Raw genomic sequence first — 23,196 nt, 5'->3', positions numbered from 1 at the left:
AATTACCGATTCTTGTTAACTTCTGTCTTGAGGGTTGAGGATTATCCAGCACTCTTCCAGTTCCTGTAACCAAGCAACTGAAAAACCTGAGTGCTTGTTTGAAAATAAGTATGCTGATAGTTGTCTTCTATGAGGAGAAAAGCTCAAGAATGAAGCTCAGTGTTTAAAATGCAAAGGAACAATATTAGATGGCAGCTTTAAGCTAATCAGCATTAAGGTCCTACAGGTTGGTAACACCCTACAGACAGAGCATTTGGGTGCAGAGCTCAGCCTCGAGGACAGGCTTCTGGATGTGGATGGGCTGCTTCTGCAGGAATCGGAAGCATCTCCTCTTCACCCCCAGCACAGGACGCCCCTGCAAGCGACCCAGAGGTGTTGTGGACGCGCTCAACCACGTGGCAGTTCAGCCCCGGGCCTTGAGACTCCTTCCACACCCCGCCCGAGGCAGCTGGTTGGTGCCGACCTTTCCACAGCGAGGGATTACACTGCCCTAGACACGCGTTGGACGTGCAGCCCTCCCTCACCAGGCTGCTTGTCACCTCCAGCCAAACAGCGGCTGGGCCGCTCCATTTGCCCCAGAGCCGCTGCCTTCCCCACCCGAGCGGGAAGCGGCGAATCTCCGCGGCCTGCACCACCGCGGCGGGGCGGCCTGCGGCGCCGGAGACTCGGCCTCGGCTCCGCGTAGTGAGGCGGAAGGTAGGCCGCTAGGCGCGGCGAGGCCGCCCGTCCCCCGGCCGGCGGCGCTGCACCCCCGGCCCGCAGGGCGGACGGGCGCGAGGGGAGGCCCCGGGAGCAGGCCGCGGGTCCCGGCGGCGGGGCGGTTGCTACGGCAACGCGGGGAGGGGCGGGGCGCGGCGCCGTCGTCACTTCCGCGGCGGCGGCGCGGCGCGCGGCGGCTATGGCGCTGTCGCGCGCGGAGCGGTGGCTCGTGCTGCTGCTGCGGCTGCTGTCGCGCGCCTGCCTGGCGCTGCTGGGGCTCGTGGCGCCCGCGCCGCCGCGCGCCGTCCCGCCGCCGCGCCGCGAGCTTCTGCTGCTGCCCGCGCGGCGGCTGGCGGCGCGGCTGCGCGCGAGACAGGTGCGATGCGGGGGGCAGCGGGGGGCAGCGGGGATCACCGGGACATCGGGGGAGCAGAGGGACCGGGGGGGACCGGGGAGGCACTGGGGCCTGGGGGACGCGGGGGCATCAGGGGGCAGCGGGGCCGCGGAGGCATCGCGGCGGCACGGGCGCAAGGGGGCATCGGGGGAGCACTGGCACCGGGAGGGCGCTGAGGCTGGAGGCCACCGGCATTGGGGCTGGGGGGACACCGGCACCTTGGGAGCACTGGGCCATTGGGGAGGCACGGGGGCCAGGGGGCTTGCAGGGCATGCCGCCGTGCAGCGGCCGCTGCCTCCTACGGAAAGGCTGGGTGGCGGAGGGGGTGCCAGCAGGGGGGCTCCAGGGTGCCCCTCGTACCTCCTTGCTCTCCCGGCCACCCTCCCCCGCAATATCCCAGTGTTTCCCTGAGTTTGGTGTTCCAGGTGACGTGCGTGGAGGTGGTGGAGGCCTATGTGGAGCGGATCAAGGAGGTCAATCCCCTCATCAATGCTGTCGTTAAGGACAGGTGAGGTGGCGTGGAGAGGCAACGGCATGCTCGCCCCCCCCTCCCCCCCCCCCCCCCCGCCTTCCACCAGGCTCCCCTGGACCGGGGTGCGGTGTCGCACGGGGGGGCACAGCGGGTGCTGGGTGCGGAAGCGAGCGGTTCCTGACAAGAGCAGGAAGTCCCTGACCTCTGCCCCCCCGCAGAGGTCCCTGCTGCTTGCAGTGTCCCTAGAGCTCACCCCCTGCCGGCTGCTTCTCCGCAGGTTCGAGGAGGCCCTGCAGGAGGCCCGGCAGGTGGACAAGCTGCTGTCGGAGAGCCCTGGCAATGACTACCTGGAGGAGAAGTTCCCCTTGCTAGGGGTGCCCATCACTGTCAAGGAGGCCTTTTCTCTGCATGGTTGGTTTGCCTGCACTCCCCCCCCCCAGCCCACTCACTGGGGCCGTGGGTGGCTGTGACTTCCCTTGCCCTGGTCTGCACCCCCACCCACGTCCAGCCTAGGCTTCTTCTGGCACCCACACGCTGCAGGGAGTCCCTGCTGGGGACCTGCTTCTTGCAGACATGGTCCCTGCTGCCCCCAGGGTGGTCTCAGGGGAGCTGCCCCTGACGCCTCCCTCTGTGTGCGCGCAGGGATGCCCAACACGTCTGGCTTGGTCAACCGCCGCAACGTGGTCGCCACCTCAGATGCCACAGTGGTGTCGCGGCTGAAGCAGGCCGGCGCCATCCCGCTGGGCGTCACCAACTGCAGCGAGCTCTGCATGTGGTATGAGTCCAGCAACAGGGTCTACGGCCGGACCAACAACCCCTACGACCTGCAGCGCATCGTGGGCGGCAGCTCAGGTGAGCCCCGGCTCCTTGGCCCCCTCCTGTGGCAGCAGCGGGTCAAAAGGCAGCGAGGAACGAGTTCCCAAGTCCTCTGCACACTGCTTTAGCCACGGCGGAGCTCACGGGCCCCTTCCCTGGGCAGTCCAGTGGCCCGTTTGGGCTGGTTTTGCACCTCCTGGATGTTGCACCCAGCATGGCCACGGTTCGCTTTGCCGTACCCCTGTGCAAGCAGCAGCGCTGCGTGGTACTTGGGCAGGGAGATCCCTGTGTCCTGCTGCCCTGGCTGCCCCCGACATTGCTGGAGCCTGGGCAATTCCTGCCCCGTCTGCGTGCCAAGGGAAGTGGCCAGCGCGAGATGCCTCTGCTTTGCTGGCTGATTTTTGGCTATTGGATTTTTTCTGTGTTTCCCCCGTGCAGGCGGGGAGGGCGGCGTGCTGGCAGCTGCCTGCTCCGTCATAGGTGTGGGCTCGGACATCGGCGGCAGCATACGGATGCCGGCCTTCTTCAACGGAGTCTTCGGCCATAAACCCACAACAGGTAAAGCAGGCGTGGGGATCTCCTCTCCTCCCCAGCGGGGGTGCCGGCAGGCGGAATGCAGGGTGTGGGAGGGACCTGCTGGGGACACTCCTGTGCTGATCGCCATTGGGATTGCTGTAAGGGGACGGGCAACTCCGTGCACGGGGCGAGCCTGCTGCGTGAGCCCAGCCTGGCTTGGGCCGTGGGGAGCTGTTCGGAGGCAGAACGCCAGGTGCGTGGGAGGTGTTTTCCCCCTGGTATTGCATCCTCGGCGTGGGATGTTTTCCCAAGGTCGGGATCTGCTGCTGGGGTGTTTCCCTGGCAGCTGGTATCCCGGCTGGGTGCTTTCCCTCCTTTCCCCACCCCGGGCACCTGGGCGACAGCTTCCCGTGCGCCCGGGGGCTGCCCTCCTGCACGGCTGGTCCTGGCTGGAGGCGGCGGGTGTTCGCGGGGTGGTCCCCACCGTCCCCCTCTGTGCTCACAGGGGTGGTCCCCAACGACGGCCAGTTCCCAAACGCTCGAGGTGTGCGGACCAGCTACCTGTGCACGGGGCCCATGTGCCGCTACGCCGAGGACCTGGAGCCTGTGCTGAGGGTCATGGCTGGTCCTGGAGTCAACAAGTAGGTTCCTTCACCGCGGGAGGACTTTGCCTGTGAGCTGCTCTGGCCAGCGTGGCCCTTCCCTCCTGGGGCTGGCCTTTCTTTTGGGTTTTACCTGTGTTTTTTCCTGTTGCTGAATAATGAGTTTTCCATCCCGCGCCACGGCCCCATTTGGTCTCCTCATAGGTCCATGCAATCAAACAGGCTCTTATGTGCACGGACCAGTAAGGAGCAGAGTGGAGATGGGGCGGAGCGGGCAAGTGCTGCGTCTTGCTGCAGCCTGTGTGCGGTTGCTTTCTCCGCTACTGTTTTTGTTTCTCCGTGGCTCTGGTGGTGCAATCGCAACCAGGGTCTGTAATTGCCAGGTGCATCTTGAGAGATGAGGATTTTCCTGACAGCAACAAATACGCAGAACCAGCTGGGGCTGATGGGGCGGACGAGCGGCTGGAGGGTTGTGGGCAGCACGTGTCTGTGTATCTTCAGGGCCTCTCCTTCCCACCCTGGTGGGCAGAGCAGGGTGTCCTGAGGACATTTTGGGTATCCCGAGGATACATTAACCGCATGCGAGCAGCTCTGGCAGCTGGGAAGGAGCCAGGGACGGATTTGGGAGCAAAGTGCCATTCTTTTCCCAGGCTGAAGCTGAACGAAAAGGTGTCACTGGAGAAAATAAAATTTCACTGCATGGATCATGACGGCGGGTCTGTTTTTGTGTCGCCTGTGGACAAGGAGATCTTGCAGGCCCAAAAGAAGGTAGGAAGAAACGGAGGTTTGCTCTCTCTGGGGTGAGCCTGGGGATAAAACCTGGGGAGTCCAGTCTGAGGAGTCTCTTGCGAGCAGCTGCAGATGCCCGTGCCAGCAGCACCCGTGTGTTGGAGTGCACCGGAGTGACCAAAGTTTTTGGCCCAATTTCCATTGCAATAGCTGTATTTTGCTTTCTTAATGTCTCCTGTCCGTGTCATGGAGACCTTCTGGGGACACACTGTGTGTTTCCCAGGGTTGCTCCCTGGCATTTAGTCACACGAAGGAACTTTTTTTTCTTTTTTTCGATGAAATCTGCTGGGCTGCTTTTGGTGCTTTTCTGGCGCCTCGCTGGGGGTGGCATGAGGGTTGTTTGGGGGGCTCCAAGGTTGTTATTGGATGGAGGAGGTCCTGCTGCGCGGGGCGGAGGGGAGCAGGCAGGAGCTGTGGGATGCCCTGCGTGGCAGCAAAGAGAAGCTGCTCCTGGTCCGACCCCAGCGCATCCCATCCTTGCAGAAACAAACCCTTCCCGCTCTTCCCCTCAGGTGGTGGAGCACCTCGAAAGCGAGCTGGGAGTCCAGGTTCAGCGCGTGGCAATCCACAAGATGAAGTATTCCTTCCAGATCTGGTCAGCCATGATGTCGTCCACGGACAGCAATGGGCAGGTGGGTCAGACTGAGCTGGCAAAGGCACAAATTCAGTGGCAGCGGGAAAAATTTGCTGTTTGGGGCCAGATGTGGAGAGATGTAGGCTTCCCAGACCTGCCCGGGGCGCTCTCGTCTCCGTTTGTCCCCCCGAGTCCTCCTTTCATCTCTTTCCAAAGCTGCGCAGCCCCTTCTCCCTTGCTTTCCCATGAGGTGACGATGTGGCTCCCAGCAGAGGAGCAACGTGGTTTAGGGAGGGAGAGGCTGTGTCATGTTGACCTTTTCTGTGCAGGTTGGTACGTCAGCCGAGCAGGCAGCGTCCTGCCTTGCTCTCACCTCCGAGCTAGGTCTCCTGAGGTTGTGGGTTGGGATTAATGCCCGTTAGGGTGCTGGGACTGATGCGGTGGATTAGCAGCTTTTCAGCAGGAGGCCTGCATGTGTTATTTTTTCCTCGAATTGTAGCTGCTGCGCCATCCTTTGTGCATGCGTGGAAAAACAAACTCTCGGGAGTATTATACCTTGTGCATTCCTGCCACACAGGCAGCCGTGGAAAGTAAATCAGCCTCACCTTGCAAAGGAGGGCACGCCTGGTCCTCTCGGCTTCCTTTTTCCTGATTCCACAGCCATGTAACAGCAGTAACTGCCTCCAGGAAACATTATCCGGAGCATCATCCTCTGCATCATGTCAGAGGAGGGGTACCGAAAGGTGCAGAGCAAGGTCCCCTCCTTGCTGTCTCTGGCAGGGAGACGTGCTGCTGCTGCCGCTCTGGGTTGGTGCTGGAGCTGTGTAACCCTCCCCACAGGCATCTCCCATCTGAAAATGGGAACAGCTTGCATTGGGATAATTGGACAGCCGGAGATTTCACTGTCGTTTGTCAGCCTGTCCTTCCCTGCTGTGTGAGCTGATGGTGCTGATGGAGGGAGTGTGTGTGTGTGTGCGTTACAGGAGGCACAGCTCTTCACCGACCTGCTGGGGGATCATGGGAAGCCAGTGTGGCCGCTGTGGGAGCTGATGAAGTGGCTGGTGGGGATGTCTTCCCACACCCTGCCAGCTATAGGTAAGGCCGGCAGGAGCCCCGGGGCGTGCAGGGGCGGTGGTGGGGCCGACGAGTTGCTGAATGAAAATAGTGCCCTTCCAGCGCCCCGCAAAGGGATGACAGAGTTTGCACTGAGCAGCTTCGGACTGTTTTTTTTTTTTGTAATGACACTCAGTGTCTTCGAGTCAAACGTGCGCTCGAGTTGGCTGGGTCTTTGATAACCGGGGTGGGATGTCCTGGGAGAAGGAGCGGTGAGGACGGTGGAGCTGCAGGCAGGGTTTGCTGCTGCTGTGAGCCCTGCCAGAACTGACGGGGCTTGGGGGAAGGCAGTCAGGGGTCTGCACCCATCTCGTGTCATAGCAGCAAACACCAGAGAAAACCCCAATTAGTGCTGTCGTGGTGCTGTCTAATGAGTGCTGGGGTCACTCCAGCAGCTCTGCTCAATCCCAGTGGCTGGAAAAACTCCATGAAGCGCCGGGCGGGCTGAAAACCTTTTCCTTGGCAAAGCTGGGGAGATGCTGCTGGTAGAGCCGTGCCGCGTCCAGGGGACAATCTGCTCTGGGAGCTGGCAGGGAGGGGGACCTGGGAGGCCCACTATGAGCTGGGGGTTGCTGCGTGTGGCCGAGCAATGCGCTTCGGAGCCTGCTTAACCCACGGTCCTCTCACTCTCTGTTCCTGTTTGTGCCCTTGTCCTGCAGCACTGGGGCTGACAGAGAAGCTGATGAAACTCAACCCTGGTGCGAATGCCAAGCTGGTGAGCATGGGGAAGAGCCTGCAGGAGGAGATGGAGGCCCTGCTGGGGCCGGATGGGGTGCTCCTGTACCCCTCCCACCCCACCGTTGCCCCCAGGCACCACTCCCCCATATGCACACCCTTCAACTTCGCCTACACAGGTGAGCGGCTCCCACTCCGCCGCTGGGGTGTGGGCAGGGCTCGCAGCCACGTCCTCGCCCGTGCAGCAGCGCAGGGTGGGAGCTGGGGGCTTTTGCCCAGAGCATTTCCATCACTGACATTGGGCTTTGCAGTGCAGAGGGGTGTCTTGCTGCTGCAGGACATGGGGCAAGGATTTTGGTCCTGCTTTAAAACTGTGTGGCATTTGTACCTGTGTCAGCAGCAGGGCAGGTCTGATCTTGGGGTGCCACCCTGCCCAGAGGGATGCGCTCGGGCTGCTACAGCTGGTGCTGTGGTTTAGCAGGCACCCGAGAGCCGCTGTGTCCCTGGGGTACAGTTTGGGGCCCTCTACGTGGCTTTCCTGCGGCTTGAGCTCCTCAATGCCAGCACCACATTGCAATACTGTGTGGCTTCGGAGTAATGGAGGGATGGTGCCTGGGGCAGGAATGTCCCAAAGCAGATCTTGGCATGCCACAGGAAGTGCCGCATAAGCATGTCATCACTCGTGGGTGCAACTTCCATATGTGATGTGGGTGCTGGGAACCTCTGGCTGGCCATGTCCCCTTGTCATCGTGTCTCTGCACTTGCCTGCCTCTGGCAAGGGCCATCTGCCAGGCACCCGGCACCATCCGTGGCAGCAGCTGCTGGGGTGGGGGAGCCAGGCAGTGATTTACCCCAGGGGCTGCGCTTGCTCTGATGCAACCTTCTCTCTTCCAGCGATCTTCAACGTGCTGGGCTTGCCGGTGACGCAGTGCCCGCTGGGCCTGAGCAGTGAGGGGCTGCCGCTGGGCATCCAGCTGGTGGCAGCCTCCTACAATGACCACCTGACCCTGGCCGTAGCCCGGTACCTGGAGAAGGCCTTTGGAGGATGGGTCATACCTGGGAAAGTTTAGCCTGGGCTCCTGGCACTGCGGGAGGCAGGGATGGAGGCGGGGGTCCCCAGCCGAGGCAGTGGCAGGCGCTGATCATCGATCCCGTCATGGCTCTACCTGCTCTTTCCACAACCCCCTTTTGCCCTCCTGGGAGCAGATGGCAGTGCCTCCAGCCCTGGGGATGCCGGGCTGCTGCTGCCGGAGTTGTCATCTCCCTGCGGCACGCTGTGCCAGGGGAGAGACCTGCCCCTGCTCCCCATGGCCCCGCGGGAGCCCTGGTGCTGTGCTGCCTGCGGCGGCACCTCTCTCCTCCCAGGCATGGAGACGGCCGTCTCTGCAATGCTTGCGCCTTTGAGACGTGGAGTGAAGGCTGGGGAGCGGAGCTGCAGCCAGACTGCTCGGGGACGCCCAGCACCGCGCTCTGGCCACACTGGGCGCATCCATCTTCCTTGGCCTTATCCTGCCCGTGGGGCTGGGGCTGCCCCCCTTGGCCACTGCAGGGTTTCCCCCACCTCTAACCGAGAAGTGAGAGGGGCTGGGGCAGCTGCATGCTCATCTCACTGGTGGGGTTTTGTGGGGTGGATGGTGCTGGGCTCTGCCTGGCGTGTAGCTGGCAGGCAAGGGAGAAGGAGCTTTTGCTCTTGTGAGCTTTTGACAGCACTGGAAGAGCTCTTTAAATGCTCCTCTCTGTGTGTTGTGATGGCTAAAGCATCTCCTGCCTGTGCTGTCTGTCCTGGAGGATCACCCAGCCTGATCGGCGTCCCCTCCCCCTGCCACCCACCCCAGCCCCCATGGAAGGAGGGCAGATGGCTGTCCCTGGGGTGGGCAGCAAGCGTGAGATGTTCTCAGCGAGGGTGGTATTAAAGAGTTTGTCCACTTTGCTGCTGGCTGTGTGTCCTTGTTCCCTGTGGCTGTTGTCCTGCCCATCGCCCCAGGCACTGGCCCCGTCTCCACTCGCTCCGTGGGATGTGCCGAGGCTGCGAACGCTGTGTGCGTGGTGCAGGGACAGCAGTGAAGGTGTTGGCGCCTGCCCCAAGGGTGGCACTGGGCTGCTGCTGGGATCTTGCTTTAAAACGCCTGGACTTACAGTGTCTGCTCAGCTGCTGGCAGAGCTGGAGGGTGCCAGCAGGCTCCGGCGGTGCCATGGGTGATGGCTCTGTTTTGTTACGCAGTGTTACGCTCTCGGAAAGCGTAAGCCATGCTGCTTTCTCTGCCCAAGGGGCTGCCAAAGGCTCGGGGATTGTGGCATGTTCGTTGGGGTCTCTAAGGCAGCGCAGGGTCCCAGCTCAGCAGCACTGGTGTTGGCAAAGATAGAACCTCCTCCCGGCGTTGGCTTTGTGGCGACGGCCTGGCTTGTGTCCTGCCCATGTGTCAGCCCTGGTCCTGGCTCAGTCCCTGTACTGCTGCCGTCTGTCCTCAGGCCACTGGTGGTCCCTGGGAGGGGGTCGTGGGCACAGGGCGCGGGGGCTGGGTGCGGTGCTGGGGACAGGCTGCCTCTCACCACTCGCTCGCAGAGGGCACTGCTGAGCTGGGCGAGGAGCCTGCAGCCAGATGAGACACCCTCAACAAGGAAGGAAGGAAGAAAAAAAACAAAACCTGACTGAAGAAAAAGTGCACGAACCACCAAAGCCAAATCACGTGTGGTGGGACATCTCCCGCAGCCTCCCGGCGCGGTGGCACAGAGGACGCGGCTGTCCCCTGGCTGGAGGGACTCTGGGAGCTGGGCAGACCCGACCCTGTTTCCATTGAGTGCTGGGAGCCTGACGCGGGGTCGCTGAGCTGAAGGCGGTTGTGTTGAGCAGAGAACGGTGGGCGCGATGTCACCGCTGCGTTTGCTCCGGCAGTTCCCTGGTGCGGCCGGAGTCAGATGAGCCACTGCTGGCCCGAGGTAGGGGGGACGCTGGCGCCTTGGGGCGAGGGGGGATGTGGGCGGAGAAGGGGGGTTCCATCTCCGCAGTGTCAGTCAATGGGGCACCCACTAAACCGTATTTTTACAGAAGCCACAACGTGGGAAAGGGGTGCTGGATTTTTTCCCCTCTTGCCAAGGCAGGGGGGACCGGGCACACTGGGCTCAGCAGGGGCTGGCAGGGACTGTCCTGGGGCGACCCTCACTGCTGTGAAAGCGCTGGCCCCTGTGGCAGGAGCATCCCCGTCCCTGTCCCTGCCCGCGCAGGCAGCTGTGTCCTGGGGTCTCCCTGACTTGCTGCTCCGCGTGTCTCGGGAACGGTCCTGGGCCCCCTTCTCCCTCTGTAGAGATGCCTGCTGCCTTCACCGGGGGCCTGCTGCAAACCAGGAGGGCTTGTGCTGGCCTCGGAGCAGGGGAAAGCCATGAACCCACCGCCCGAGGTTCAGCTCCGGCATTTTGGAGGTCTCACCTCAGGGCTCGAAGCACTTGCCCACGACTTGCAGCTGCCCATCCCCATTTGCTGGCTGCTCCTCCTTGTTTCCAGCTCTGAACGCTTCAAGGGACAGCAAACATGGGGAAAGCAGTTCATAGATACCTGCCAAGGCGGTTGATCTCGTAATGTTAATGCAGAGTCAGTATAAAAAGGGAAGATCAAGAGACAGCAGGTGGGAGTAAGCCAGCCCCATGGATGTCCAGTCCAGCTAGGGAGATGCTCCCACCCATCAGTCTCTGAAGGTGGCCCCGGGCTCCCTGCCTTTGTCAGGACCAGGAGGTCAGTGGTGGCCTCAAAGCCCTTGCACATCTCTTCCCAGAGAGCAAGGTTACCTCCATAGCTGTCAAGAGCTGGGAAAGAAACTCCCCGGTATCTGAGTGGTGGGGCAAGGCCAGGTTTTGGAGAGAGGGAGGAGGAAGCGGGGCCGTAGGTGCCACAGCACTGCCCCGGTGTCCCCCTGGGGCTGTGCAGGTGGGACCAGCCTCTGCCATGGCTCAGACCAAGGTCTCTGCTCGGGACACGGCACCCCGTGGGGCGCTGGCAGGTGCGGGCACGCGTGGCACCCTCCCTGTCCCACAGAGGCTGTGGGAGGGCTGGGGGCGTCATGGCGGTGGCATCACCGGTTGTGCCAGTGTGAGTCATGCCAGAGTGGGGCTGAGTCACTGCCAGGGCGGTGGGAGCATCAGGCCAGGAGCTTTCTCAGTCCCACGTCCCGGTGACACTGGCAGTGTGAAGTCTCGCTGCCTTTAGGGAGGGACCAAACGCCGCAAGGGACCACCTAGAGGTGGGTGCAGCGGAAACTCCTTGTGGCATGTGCAGGGCGCCATGTCAGAGTGTGGCGGCTGCCCACTGTCCCCAAGGGCATGTGCCCCACTGGTGCTTCACCCCATGCCAGGGGGCAGCAGGGGGTCCCCTGCCCCTCTGCAGCGGGCACCTCCATGCTGCGGCTGGGCACACAGCCCCTGTGTGCAAGGCACGCCTGCGGCGGGTGGTACTGGCCACAGTTTCAGGAAAACTATTTTCTCTAATCCCAGGTTCCACCTGCCTGTCGTGTTTGCAGGTGGCAGGACAGCTCTGGCACCCCCGTCCCCTGGCCGCGGCACCCAGAATGGCAGCGTAGAGCTGGGGGCAGATGGACGGGGCGCGGCGGGATGAGCCCTGTCCTGAGCTTGCTGCTGTCCCTGGCCACCTGCGCCCTGCTCCAGGGTAAGTCCGGCCGGGGGTGGCCCTGGCTGCAGTGGGGGGGAGAAGCACAGGGACAACTCTCAGACCTGCAGAAGGTTCTTGCAGGGTGGAGGGGACCAAGTGGTTTTCAAGGTGTGATGGGAAAGAAAACTCCAGGGTTGCCAGCAACCACATCGGGGTGTCAGTGCCTTTCTCGGGACTGGGATAGGATGATCCAGGGCATGCAAAAGATTCCTGGGATGCGGATGCTGAGCGCCGTGCTGGCAGCCAGCGCTTGCCTGAGCCTGGCAGGGAATCAGGGTTTCCCGTGCGGGACTGAAGGTGGGGGTGGTAGGGTGGGGGGAGCCCCCACAGTGCTGATGCCAAGCGGGGAGACCCCCTGCAGCGTGGCCACGCAGTGACCGGTGAAGGAGCGGGGCCCCCACTGGGAGCCGCCTGACGCCCCTCTGCTTCCCCCCTGCCCAGGCACCCCGCTGCCTCCCCGGGACGTCAGGCTGGAGGCACAGAACTTCCACGTCCGCCTGAGCTGGGGGACGGACCCCGGCACGCCCGGCGATGCCACGTACCAGGTGGAGTGGAGGAGACAACGGTAGGTGGGGAGGGGGGGATGGAGGTGGCTCGTGTCCCCCGCACCCTGGCAGAGGGCTGTCGGGCACCCCGGCAGCCAGAGGGTTGTTGTCTGGCAGTAAATGTGGTAGAGTAACAGAACAGCAGAGCTGGCAGGGCACCCCAGGGACCAACTCACCCAACCCCTGCTTAGGAATGTGTCCGGTTGGGTTTTGAGCTAAGGCTAAAGGACGGAGCCTCCACAGCCTGCCTGGGCAGCCTGTTCCCTGTCCTAGTCACCTTCCCAGTAACAAACAAAAGAGGGTGTGTTTGGGTTTTGGGTTTCTTTTCCCTTATGTTTAAACAGAATTTCCTGTATTTCAACCTGTGCCCACTGCCTCTTGCCCTTTTGTTGGGCACTGAGAAGTCTCCATCTTTACTCCGTCACATTGATAAGACTCCCCAGCCTACACCGCCTTCTTTTGAGGCTAAGCAGTCCCTGCTCACTCAGCCTCCCTCATACCACAGATGCCCCAACCCCTTGGTGACCTTTTTGGCTGGAATGGACGTGTTTTTCTTGTAGCGGAGAGCACAGGTCAGGGCATGGCACTCCAGGTGCCCTCCCACCAGTGCCAGTGAGAGGGGACTTGGTGGCAATGCTCTTCCTAATGCAGCCCGGGATGCTGTTGGCCAATATCTGTGCTCTCCCACGCTTTCCACTTGGACAGGATGGCAATGGCTACACAGCCTTCCTTTTTGGCTAGGAAGGTGCCAAAAAGGAGAAATCCTTGTATTTTCTCCATGTGCAGAAACTCTCGCTGGACCAAGGCAGATGCCTGCTGGGGGAACAGCACCGGCTCCTCCTGGGCGTGTGAGCTGCATTTTGACAACATCCATGATATGTACTGGGCAAGGGTGAGAGCGGTGGCCGGAGGAGAGCCGTCCAAGTGGGTCTATTCCAATGAGCTGCAGCTGTACAGAGACAGTAAGGACCAGGGAGCACCTTCAGCTGGGCTCCTGCTCTTCCCGGGGTGGGGGCAATGGGGAGAGGGGTCCTTGGAGGGGTCTGGTGGGATACGGTGGGAAATCATGTGAAGGTACTGGTGGGAAAAGTGCCACAAGCCCCAGCTGGAGGAAAGAGATGGGAGCAGAACTGCTGGAGAAGGGCTGGCTGAAGAGCAAAGGGACAGGAGGAGACACAGTGAGGTGAGGACCGCGGACGGGAGGCCCCAGGCCACCGAGGTGCTGTGGGAATTTGGATCTCTGGAGAATGCAGCGAGATGGGGTAGGAAAGAGGATGACCCTCCAGGCTTGCCTTTTAAGAGCATCCCCTGTTCGTCCCTGCCGTGGGTCCGGGAGATGCTGGGTGAGGGCACTTTTGTTCCAGCAAGGCAAAGCTGGCGTGGGCTGGGGAAGGCAGTCGTCCCTCCAGCACCGCCTTTGCCCTGGCTGCCGTGTTGGGGAGGTGTGGGAACCTGCCTCTCCTCAGTCACAGGCTGGCTGTCCTGTCCAAACAGCCTCACTGTCTTTTGGAGGAAGGAAAATCATCAGGACCTTCCCGTAACTCACCTCACAGGGGGCTGTTGTGGTGAACTGAACGTGCAGGTGGCTAAAATGGGGTGTACCTCGGCCGTTTGGGTTCCATTTTTCATTCCCTCTGCATCCAACCAGTATGGAAATAGATGCACTCATCCAAAAGAGCAGTTGCTGCCCTCCACAGCGAGTCTCTCGACCATCGTCGGCTGGCTCAGGGGTGAAGTGCTCAGCAGCAGGGAGCCGGAGGTGCGAGCGGGTCTGTCCTGGCCTGCGCTGCTGTGGCCAGAGGAGGCAGAAGCAGCGCGGGCTGTCACAAAGACGTAGTGGCCGCTGTTTCTAGAGCTGGTTTCACAGCACAAAGTGCCACCAGGATAGACCTGAGGAAGTTTCTGTGTGCTGGGAGTGCAATGTCCAAGAGGAAAACATCATTTCTGGAGAAACAAGATGCCTGCCTTCTGGTTTCAAGGGCTTAATTTTCCTTGACCACCTTTTTTCCCCTCCTTACAGCAATTGTGGGCCCCCCCACCTTGTCCTGGCTGCTCCAGGGTGACGTCCTCAGCATAAACATCACCACGCCGCTCACTCCCTACCGAAGCAAAAACGGCTCTTACAAGCCGGTGGGACACGTGCTGTGGAAGCTGTGGTACTGGCTGAGCCTGTACGAAGGGGACGTGCTCATCCAGCAAGTACGTGGTGGGGTGGGCAAGACTGAGGGTGCGCGGGACCTACGAACACTCCCCTGGTGCTGCAGAGATGCCCGTGTCCTGTGGCAGTGCCCCTGCCCGTGGAGCTGCCCCGGCCCTGCCCGCACCCTGCGAGCGGGTGTGAGATGCTTTGCACTCCCAGTTGGGGCTCACAGCCTGGGGATGGCACGAGACCCCTTTCCTGTTCCAGACTGCATGAATAAGAAAAACCCATAATGATTTCTGTTCAGGTGAAAGCCTGCAGTAGGTGTTTAACGAGGTGCTCTGGGACCCGAACGCCTCCTGGGGTGAAGAAACAAGATCTGGAGGTGGGGGGGGGGCAAGGAGGGAGGGTCCGTGCTCCACGCCGTGGGGCAAGTAGGGTGTCAAGGCCGCAGTGGGGAGTGGAGCAGTGCACAGACCCCATCCCCAGCCACCATGGCCACACATCCCCTCTACTTCCAGGTGCCCTGCAAGCAGAGCGGGGGCGATGCACCCTGCACCTTCAGGTACCTGAAGCCCAGCACGCAGTACTGCATCCGGACGACAGCCGTGGACATGGCCAGGGAGCAGAGCCGGGAGGCCGAGCAGTGCATGGTGACACCACCGAGCCCCGCAGGTGAGAGCTCTCTCACCGGCTCAGACACTGCGGGTGCATCTCAGGTCCTGTTTGCGGCGTGGACACAGGTGGAGATGTGGGTCACCTGCCCCCAGCCATTCTGGTCAGGGTTGGTGGCCCAGTAGCACCCTGCGGAGACCTTTCTTGGGGAGGTGCTCTCTCGCCATCCGCTTTGGGCTTGCCCCGCACCTCCTCCTCGAATGTCGCAGCCTGGCGCGGGGGCTCTGGGGAAACGCTGGTGTAGGGCGGGCTGGGGGGGGGATGCCGGCTGGGGTCCTTCCACCCCTCAGCCCATTGTCACCTCCTGGCAGGCTTTCCCTGGCTGCTCCTTGCCGTTATGGGTGGTGTCTTCCTGCTGCTGCTGTGCGTGGCCGGACCCTGCTGCGTCCAGCTGTACATCTTCCCCAGCCCCGCAGAGACGCGCCTCCCGAAAACGCTCGTGAGTGAACGATCCTGTTCCAGCCTCCGTCCTGCGTGTGTTGTGGCCGAGCCAGGGTCTCCTGCGTTTGCAGGGGCTCAGCACCTCCTTCCCTCCACCTCTTGCACTACCAAACCCCTCTCAGTGCCCAGGTGTCTGACCCACCATATCCCCAGGCCTTGCTGTGTTGGAGAAGATGCTGGTGGGATGCATCAGTCATCCATGGGTAACTGGAGGAGGGTGTCTCGGGCAGCAGGTAGCCTGCGAGCACAGCCCTCGGTGTTCGGAGCCTCCTGCTTTAGGCAGTTGGCTTTGGCTTGCCTGCATGTCCACCTACCACAGCTTGAAGGGGAGAAAGAGGGAAGAGAAGCGGAGAGTGGGGCTGCCCTGGGGCAGCCTGGCCGGGGTGAGATGCGGCCCCTCGCTGCTCTGCCCTTGGGATAAACGCGGCCCCGAGGCTCAGAGAGGTTCCTGGGGCTGCAGCCCTGCTGAGCTGATCCAAACTCGTCCTGGGTCGGCAGGACTGAGCCCTGTGGAAACAGTCACCAGGACAGCCTTTCTCCCTGAGTCCCACTTTCTTCCCTGCATCCCGGTTTCCCGGTGCTGGGGGTGGCAGCAGCCCGGGCTGAGCAGCCCTTTGAGCACTCTGGGTGCAAAAGCAACTTGCTAAGCTGAAGGAGTCCCCTGTGCCAGCATGGAGAGGAGGTGTCAGCCTGCTCCGCTTGCCCTGCCCCACTCAGTGCCAGCGCCCTTTGCTTCCCAATTCCTCTTGGCCTCTGCACGGGGAGTGCTTGTGTCTCTGAGCAGGCAAGAGATCTTCCACCAGCCTCTGACAGCTGGGGCATAGCTTGAAACGCAGCAGTGTGACAACTTCTGTGACCATCCCCCGGCACGGAGCCCCACGCTGTAGAGAGCAGAGCCCTGCCCACGTTTCTCCCGGGTGCGAGTGTGCCCGGGACCATCCCCTTCCTTGGGGTGCGCGGTTCATCACCTCAGGCTGGCAGAGGTTTCAGCAAGCTGAGTCTGACGGCTGTGCTGCTTGTTTCCCACAGGCTCACCTGAACACGGAGCTGAGCATCGCCATCAGGGTGCCCACTCTTCAGCTGGAGGAGGACCCCTTCGCCCTGCTCCTGACAGCTGTGCTCCCCTCCCGTGGGCCACCGGCAGATGAGCAGACGGTGCCCACGGTCCAGCTGCTCCTCAGAGAAAGCCTTTCCCAGGACGTGAATGGCTACTGTGCCAACGGGTTTGGGCCATGCTGCCTCGAGGGAAGGGACCTGTCCTGTCCCCGCAGCCAGCCAGGACGTGTCATGGGCTCCTGGGTCTCATTGCAGACGGAGGAGGATGGGGAGGCACATGACGGGGATGATGTACTGGAGCAGCCGGTGCTGGTGGGACTGGCCAGAGACAGATACACAGGTGACAGGGACTACCGGGCACCCGAGGCGTGGCTCTCCCTGCACCACCAGCTTTATTCTAAATGCCAGTGCCCAGCCCTGGCAGCAGGCAGCTGCCTTCCTCTGCCCACACTGGACAGGAGCGTCAGCCAGGAGGAGCTGCAGGACAGCCTTGGCGTGGCAGGGCGCTGGGTACCGCTCACGTCTGTGAAGCTGCCGGCCAGTGAGGAGGAGGATGGAGGGCAGCTCGTCCACGCTCTCCAGCTCCTGCATGGCCGTGGGACTGAGCTGCAGCCAGGCGACAGCACCCTGCAACAGGGCGACTTGGAGCTGGCAGCACCGGGCGTCCCCAGCCCCTGCCCGCTGCCTGAATCCCACCCCGACACCCTGCGGGCAGCTGCCTTCTCCGGCTATGAGCTGCGTCCCCCAGCTGACAGTGAGCTATAGCAGGCCGGGGGGACACACAGGTCACAGCATCCAGCAGAGCTCGAGGCGCTGCCCCGGCCACGATGGCTGCCTGCAGGGACCTGCCTGTGCCTTGCTGGGGACAGGACACGGGCATGCTCTGGGCACGGCTGCCACGGATGAGTGACATCATTCACAGCTTCCCTCTGTGGTTTTGGTACTTGTTGAACGAAAGCATAAGGAATGCATTCCAAAGTTGAAGCCCCAACACTTTCCTCTATTTATCCATCAATATATGTGTGTGTGTGTGTACTGTGTATATAGTAATGCATATTTATATATATACTCATATGTATATAAACGCCTAATTAAAGAAGAGATATTTTTTTTCACTTGCCTGGAAATACTGATTGTGCACAGGAGCTGGGTTTTATATGACACTAATTTGTTATGGAAAACGGGCTTCTGTGCTTATTCTTTCTGTGTTACAGAACCAGCACTGCCCGGCCTGAGCAGCACCTGGGAAAGGCACGAGGAGAACCTGGGGTTCCCCTGGGAGAAAATCACACCCACAGCTGGCCTGTGTGGGAAAAGGCTGGTTCTTCACCAGCCCCTGGATAGTTTTACTATTCCTTCTACCAGCCCTGGGGCAATTTACCTCTGAGGAGCCTTGCCCTGGGGTTGACTCCCCAGGATGTTCTTGAGGCTGCAGCTGCGACCATGGAGGCGACAGGAAACCCCATCCCCGGTGTCGGGCAGCATTGAGCTTTGCAGCAGGCAGGTGGATTCCAGCTCTGGGGGACAAATCCAGGCTCCATGATGCGCAAGATTTCTGCCGGCTTTGGGAACAGGTGAGAAATTGGTGTCCAGCATGCAGGCAGCTGGTGGAGGAGACAGAGGAGATGGCGCTGCCAGCCCTGGGGAGTGTTTTGGGAGAAGCAGGGCTGCGCGGGGCCAGGCTCCGACCCCGTGAGTCATCCCTGGCACCCTCTTCCCTGCCCAAGTCCTGCAGCAGCACCGGCCCCGTCCAAGGGCTCCTAACAGGGCAGGGAGGTCCCCACGCCACGCAGAGATGCCGCTCCAAAGCGGGCAGCGGTGATTTGCACATCTCGTTAGCAAAATCTCTCATTGTGAAGACGCGAGGACATGTGGCCTATTAAATAGGTGGAGCTGCATTTTTTAAAACAGGAGAGAGATGGTCCCAAGAGCTGCCCGAAGGAACACACGCGTTACCACATGCTGCTTGCTGCCAACAAAGTTCCTCTGAGGCTCAGCTGAAACACGAGTCTGATTTTCCTTAGCTTGTTTCACTTTCTCTTTTGGATAAGATGAAAATTTGGGGCACATGTATGTGCCAACCCTTTGGGTCACGTGAAATGGTCTTTCTAATTTTCAGATGCTCAGAAAGCAAACTAAAAGCCAAACCAGAATAATTGTCCCATGCTAAAATCAGTCAGACTTCAGAGGAGTTGAGGTTTTGAGGCAAACACAGGAGCTGACGGATTGCTGTAAATCCTCAAGCAAAATGTTCCATGCTGACCTTCCCTCCTGCCATCCCGATTCTTACTTTTTTTTTAACTTGAAGCTTTTTGAGGCATTTGATCTATAGTTGTGACTGCTCTGCAAAGCTCAGGGAGCCAAAACCATGTGTCTGCTTTTCCTCCTCTGAGGCCCCACAGCCACGCCATCCTTCTGGCGGGTGAACAGGAACCTCACGGGGAATGACCTCCTTGACAAGTGCCCGAAATGTGTGTGCTGCTTCTGTTTCAAGACCTCTGGGAGTGAAGACCCTGCAAATGGTCCTCCAGGCCAAGCAAAGAGCATGCATTGTGCCAATCCAGCCTGTGCTGCTGTTTGCCGGGAGGCACTGGCCCAGCACGGTGGGACTGAGCCGGCTCCCATGGCCACCTTGTTGTTGGACGCTGGGCTCGCACCAGGGCACAGCCGGTGCTTTTCTAGCAGCCTGCCAGGTCTTTTTAAAAGATCCAACGAAAGCCAGCTCTTTTCTGAGTTTTTGGCAGGGCGGCCGTGCTGGGATCCCCGCAGGTGATTCAGGCGAGTTACTCACCGGCAGCGGGGACTCACCCCGGCCTGGGGGGTGGTTGAAGCAGCTGAGATGTCCCTGTTCTGTATGAAACAGAAACGTTCATGCAGAGTGGAAAAAGGCAAAAGGCTGATGACATTTCAAGGTGGCATTTTAGCAGCTGAAGTTTCCAGGTGGCTGTGAGAGCGTGGTTTTGCTTCACCTCCGAGGTGTGAGCGGCTCGCGGAGCTCTGCAGAGCCACATCAAGAAGGTCCGACGCTCACAGTGGAGCGAGGTCCTGGCGTGCCCCAGGGGAGACCTGCCACCACCGTGCGCAGCTGAGGGTCTGGGCACAGCGTGTCTGCATTACACCCTGCTCCGGGCGCCCGGCCAGGCCTTACATCTTCAGCAGGATCATAGAATCATCTGGGTTGGAAAGGACCTTTAAGATCATAGAGTTCAACGTTAACCTAACACTGCCAAGTCCACCACTAAACCATGTCCCGGCACCACGTCTACCCATCTTCTAAATCCCCCCAGGGATGGCGACTCCACCACTGCCCTGGGCAGCCTCTTCCAATGCTTCACAACCCTTTTAATAAAGAAGCTTTTCCTAATATCCATCCTAAACCTGCCCTGGTGCAACTTGAGGCCGTTTCCTCTTGTCCCATGGCCTGTTCCTTGGGAGAAGAGCCCGACGCCCCCTGGCTACCCGCTCCTTTCAGGGAGCTGCAGAGAGCGAGAAGGTCTCCCCTCAGCCTCCTCTTCTCCAGGCTGAACACCCCCAGCTCCCTCAGCCGCCCCTCGCCAGACTCCTGCTCCAGACCCCTCACCAGCCAACACCCCCAGGTCCTTTTCCGCTGGGCAGCTCTCCAGCCACTCTGCCCCAGGCCCGTAGCGTTCATGGGGTTGGTGTGACCCAAGTGCAGGACCCGGCACTTGACCTTGTTGAACCTCACACCACTGGCCTTGTCCCATCAACGCAGCCTGTCCAGGTCCCTCTGCAGAGCCTTCCCACCCTCCAGCAGTTCAACACCCCCACCTGGCTTGGACGGGGCTGTGCCGGAGGACAGCACGGGGTCGGCCGCCGTTCCTCCTGCCGGCCTCGGGGGCCACGGACCCAGCGCTGTGCCTGGAGGTGCTTCGTGCAGAGGTTTGTGAAAGCTCTGACTCACCCTGATCGATAGGCTCGCTCCTGGCTGCTCTCCACGCTGTTGGCGGTGTTTTCGGCTTCTGCCGGTACCAGATCAAAGGAATGAGAGGAACGCAGCTGAAAACAGCTCTTTATTAGAAACAGCAGTTTTAGGACTATGCAAGAGGGTATTTCTTATTACTAATTCTCAGAGAGTCAAGCTGCCAGCTTTTAAAAGTATTGGAGAGTGGAAAATTGCTATGCGGGGGCTAATGGGACTTTTCCAGCCCATAGCTGCAAACATAGGAAACATAGCACCTAACAAACGTGAGGGAGACTGTAGCTCCTGAAATGACGGGGGAAAATTAAGCCCTAATATTTTGCAGGCTGCCAGAAGAAAGGAAGATCCCTACTTACCATTGAAAGCCATGGGAGACAGAAATGCAGAGAGCAGCATCTTGGGCTGCAGCGCGTCCCCTGGATCTGCCCCGGCCCTGTGCCCACCCTGCCTGTCCTGCCTGCCACCGCAGCCACCTCACCAGCGCTCCAGGACAGCCCAGAGCCACCCCATGTCCTTGCAGCCATCCCGAGCACTGTTTGGCATGTGCCTGTGTACCTGGCACAGGACCTGGGACTGCAATCCAGCCACCCTGTGGCAGGCGTCCTTGTGCCAGCTCTGTAGCTCCAGGCAGGTCCCTGGAGTGGCATGGGGCAGCAGCATCAGAGCTGTTCTGTCAGATCCCATCCTTCAGCCCAAAAAGGCTTTGTGGTTTGACAGGTCTGAGCTGTGACGTGACCCAGGGCACCGGTTCCTGCTGCATCTCTCCCCATAGTGCTGGGCGAGCAGGTCAGGAGATGGCTGGTCTTAGCCACTTGGCTCGGCTGGGAAGCCCCAAAAGCTGCAGAGTAAGTGTGATGTGTTTGGAGCACGTGCATGGAGAGGGTGCAGGGCTGATAGAGATGTGAACTTGTTGGTCCAGACCTGTGTGATTTCTCCGCAGGCAGGAGCTTTCCCGTAGCTCAGCAGGTCGGGACCCAAGGTGGGTGATGGGGGTGCCCAGGTGACCGCAGGACCGAGCTCCAGGCTGGGAGGCTGCAGGGAGATACTGTTCCCACTTGGTGTGCTGGTCTGGGAGTGCCCTCCTCTGGGGATGCGTGGCAAGTGTCTGCATCCAGGAGGTGCCATGGGCGCCCTGCTGAAGCCGAGCTGACAGAGCCATGTGTCACCCGGCTCTGTCACCATGTCCCCTTGCTCCACAGGATGGACTCCCCTGAATCGGATGGAGGAGCCTGACAGCTCTCCCTTGCTCTTCCCAGAATCATAGAATACATCTAGGTTGGAAGGGACCTTTAAGATCATAGAGTCCAACCATCAACCCAACACTGCCAAATTCACCACTAAACCATGTCCCTCAGCACCGTGTCTGCCCATCTTCTAAACATCTCCAGAGATGGTGATTCCACCACTTCCCTGGGGAGCCTGTTCCAATGTTTGATAACCCTTTTGGTGAAGAAATCTTTCCTAATATACATCCTAAACCTCCCCTGGCCCAGCAGCAGGCTCAGACAGGGTCTGCGAGATAAGGCTGGTCCTTGTGCTCCCCATCCTCCTGATGTTAGGGGATTTCTGGTCTGTGGACGAGGAATGGACTGGGTGGCTCAGCTCAATGCTTTCCCCCTCCCCTTGTGCTGCTCCGGGCACACCGATCTGTATCTCTCTGCCCACAAAGACCGCTCGTGCTCCCGGTGGTACCCAGCACGGGCAGAGCTGCCCTCTGGGCTGGGTGCACATCATCTCACGGGACGCACACCTGAGTTTGGAGAGGGTTTCCATGCTTTCTCCCCAACCCTTTTGGGGCTGTGCTTCCTGCCCGTGTCTTGACAGCAGAAGTGATGAGCCTGCCTCCAGGATTTTTCATTTTATGGCATGAAACCTGGCATCCAGGGGACGGGAGCAGCTGGGAAATAGGCTAGATATGGATTTTTATTGGGAAACAGGTCCCAGCTGAGCGGTGTGCCTGGTCAGGATGGATGAACGTTTCGCCTCATCTGTCTCCCAGTCTGATCTGCGCCTGACAGGCAGGGATTTGCAGACAAAAGTAATGATCTCTTCTTAATGCACCTTCAACCACTTTATGAAAAATGAGGCCCTGTACCTGGGCATGCAGACACTGTTTTCTCCCTGTTTTGTGGTCAGCAGGGTCGTGGTCAGCCTCTTGGTTAAAAAACAGCTGTTCAGGCTCCCAAGCTTCCTGTCCAATCTTCCTCAGGAAAGGCTCCACGACGTCCCACCCAACAGGAGGACAGAACACAAGAGACTGAGAAATACGGATCTCCCACCAAAATTTCAAAGGGACTTCCCTCATGGCACCACTGAAGCAGGTGCTGCTCAACCTGTCGCAGCCCTAGCGTTGGTAGGGGTAGGAAAAGCACCAAACAAACCTTTCTGTCTCCTCTCCCCCATGAATAACACCTGAGGCTGATTTGCAGCTCCTGAGAGTTTAAAATCGCCTCATGTCTGCCAGACTCTTCCTCACTGCTCTCAGGAAGCACGGCACTGTATGAACAAGGGTGCGAGCTGCTGTCACAGCAAAGGTGGCCTGGCTGAGGTCACCAAAGGGACCAGGTTCAGACTGGTTTCTCTGGATTAAGCCTTCCAGGCAAAGAGATTTAATTAGGAGCAATTCCAGATGGCTGATACTATGGTAATTTGAAAGTGAAGTTTGTGAATAAGACGGTATCTCAAATGGGAACTGGAGAAACCTGGACACGGGAGAGCTGGGCCAGGTCGCTGCTGACACAGTGAATGGTTGGGGTCTGTCTCCGTACCTGCAGCTTTTGAGAGGAGTGTGCACCATCTCTGTATTGTTCTCAGGAAAGCCATTTTTCATGACTTTGTCTCATGGATGTTGCTTTGGGACACTGGCTACAAGGCCTCCATCACAGGATACCATTTTTTTCCAGAGACAAAAGAATGAGTATTTAACTCTAAACCAAAACTACCCGGACTCCAGCGCTGGCTCTGAATTGCACCACATTCATGTTGCTGTGAAATCCAGCCTGGAACCCTTCAGTCTGCAGGGACCTACTGGCCTGGATGTTCACAGCCGAGCGGGGCTGGGACTGCATCGGTCGCCTGGAGCTCACAGACGC

The 23,196-nt window shown here is 60.0% G+C and overlaps 2 protein-coding genes across 4 annotated transcripts; both read left to right on the top strand.

Moving 5' to 3' along the window:
* The first annotated feature begins 879 nt into the window (after positions 1-879).
* FAAH2 (fatty acid amide hydrolase 2) lies at positions 880-8,562 on the top strand. Of its 2 annotated transcripts, XM_063346682.1 has the most exons (12): positions 880-1,075; positions 1,519-1,601; positions 1,843-1,976; positions 2,208-2,417; positions 2,820-2,939; positions 3,403-3,538; positions 4,150-4,267; positions 4,801-4,920; positions 5,192-5,279; positions 5,802-5,957; positions 6,635-6,829; positions 7,545-8,562. In XM_063346682.1, the coding sequence occupies exons 1-12, from the start codon at positions 899-901 to the stop codon at positions 7,718-7,720; spliced, it is 1,713 nt and encodes a 570-aa protein (XP_063202752.1). In that variant the 5' UTR covers positions 880-898; the 3' UTR covers positions 7,721-8,562. The 2 variants fall into 2 exon arrangements, with proteins under 2 accessions (XP_063202752.1, XP_063202751.1); XM_063346681.1 differs by lacking the exon at positions 5,192-5,279 and having other exon boundaries at positions 5,846-5,957.
* Positions 8,563-9,169: 607 nt separating this feature from the next.
* LOC134520828 (uncharacterized) lies at positions 9,170-17,209 on the top strand. 2 transcript variants are annotated; one of them, XM_063346680.1, is made up of 8 exons: positions 9,170-9,587; positions 11,159-11,304; positions 11,749-11,872; positions 12,639-12,814; positions 13,873-14,051; positions 14,514-14,667; positions 14,979-15,106; positions 16,138-17,209. In XM_063346680.1, the coding sequence occupies exons 2-8, from the start codon at positions 11,250-11,252 to the stop codon at positions 16,927-16,929; spliced, it is 1,608 nt and encodes a 535-aa protein (XP_063202750.1). In that variant the 5' UTR covers positions 9,170-9,587; positions 11,159-11,249; the 3' UTR covers positions 16,930-17,209. The 2 variants fall into 2 exon arrangements, with proteins under 2 accessions (XP_063202750.1, XP_063202749.1); XM_063346679.1 differs by having other exon boundaries at positions 11,133-11,304.
* Positions 17,210-23,196: the final 5,987 nt, after the last annotated feature.

This window comes from Chroicocephalus ridibundus, chromosome 9 (genome assembly GCF_963924245.1).
Source record: "Chroicocephalus ridibundus chromosome 9, bChrRid1.1, whole genome shotgun sequence".
NCBI lineage: Eukaryota > Metazoa > Chordata > Aves > Charadriiformes > Laridae > Chroicocephalus > Chroicocephalus ridibundus.
Note: the sequence above shows the minus strand (reverse complement) of the source record. Positions and strands in the feature narration are given on the sequence as shown.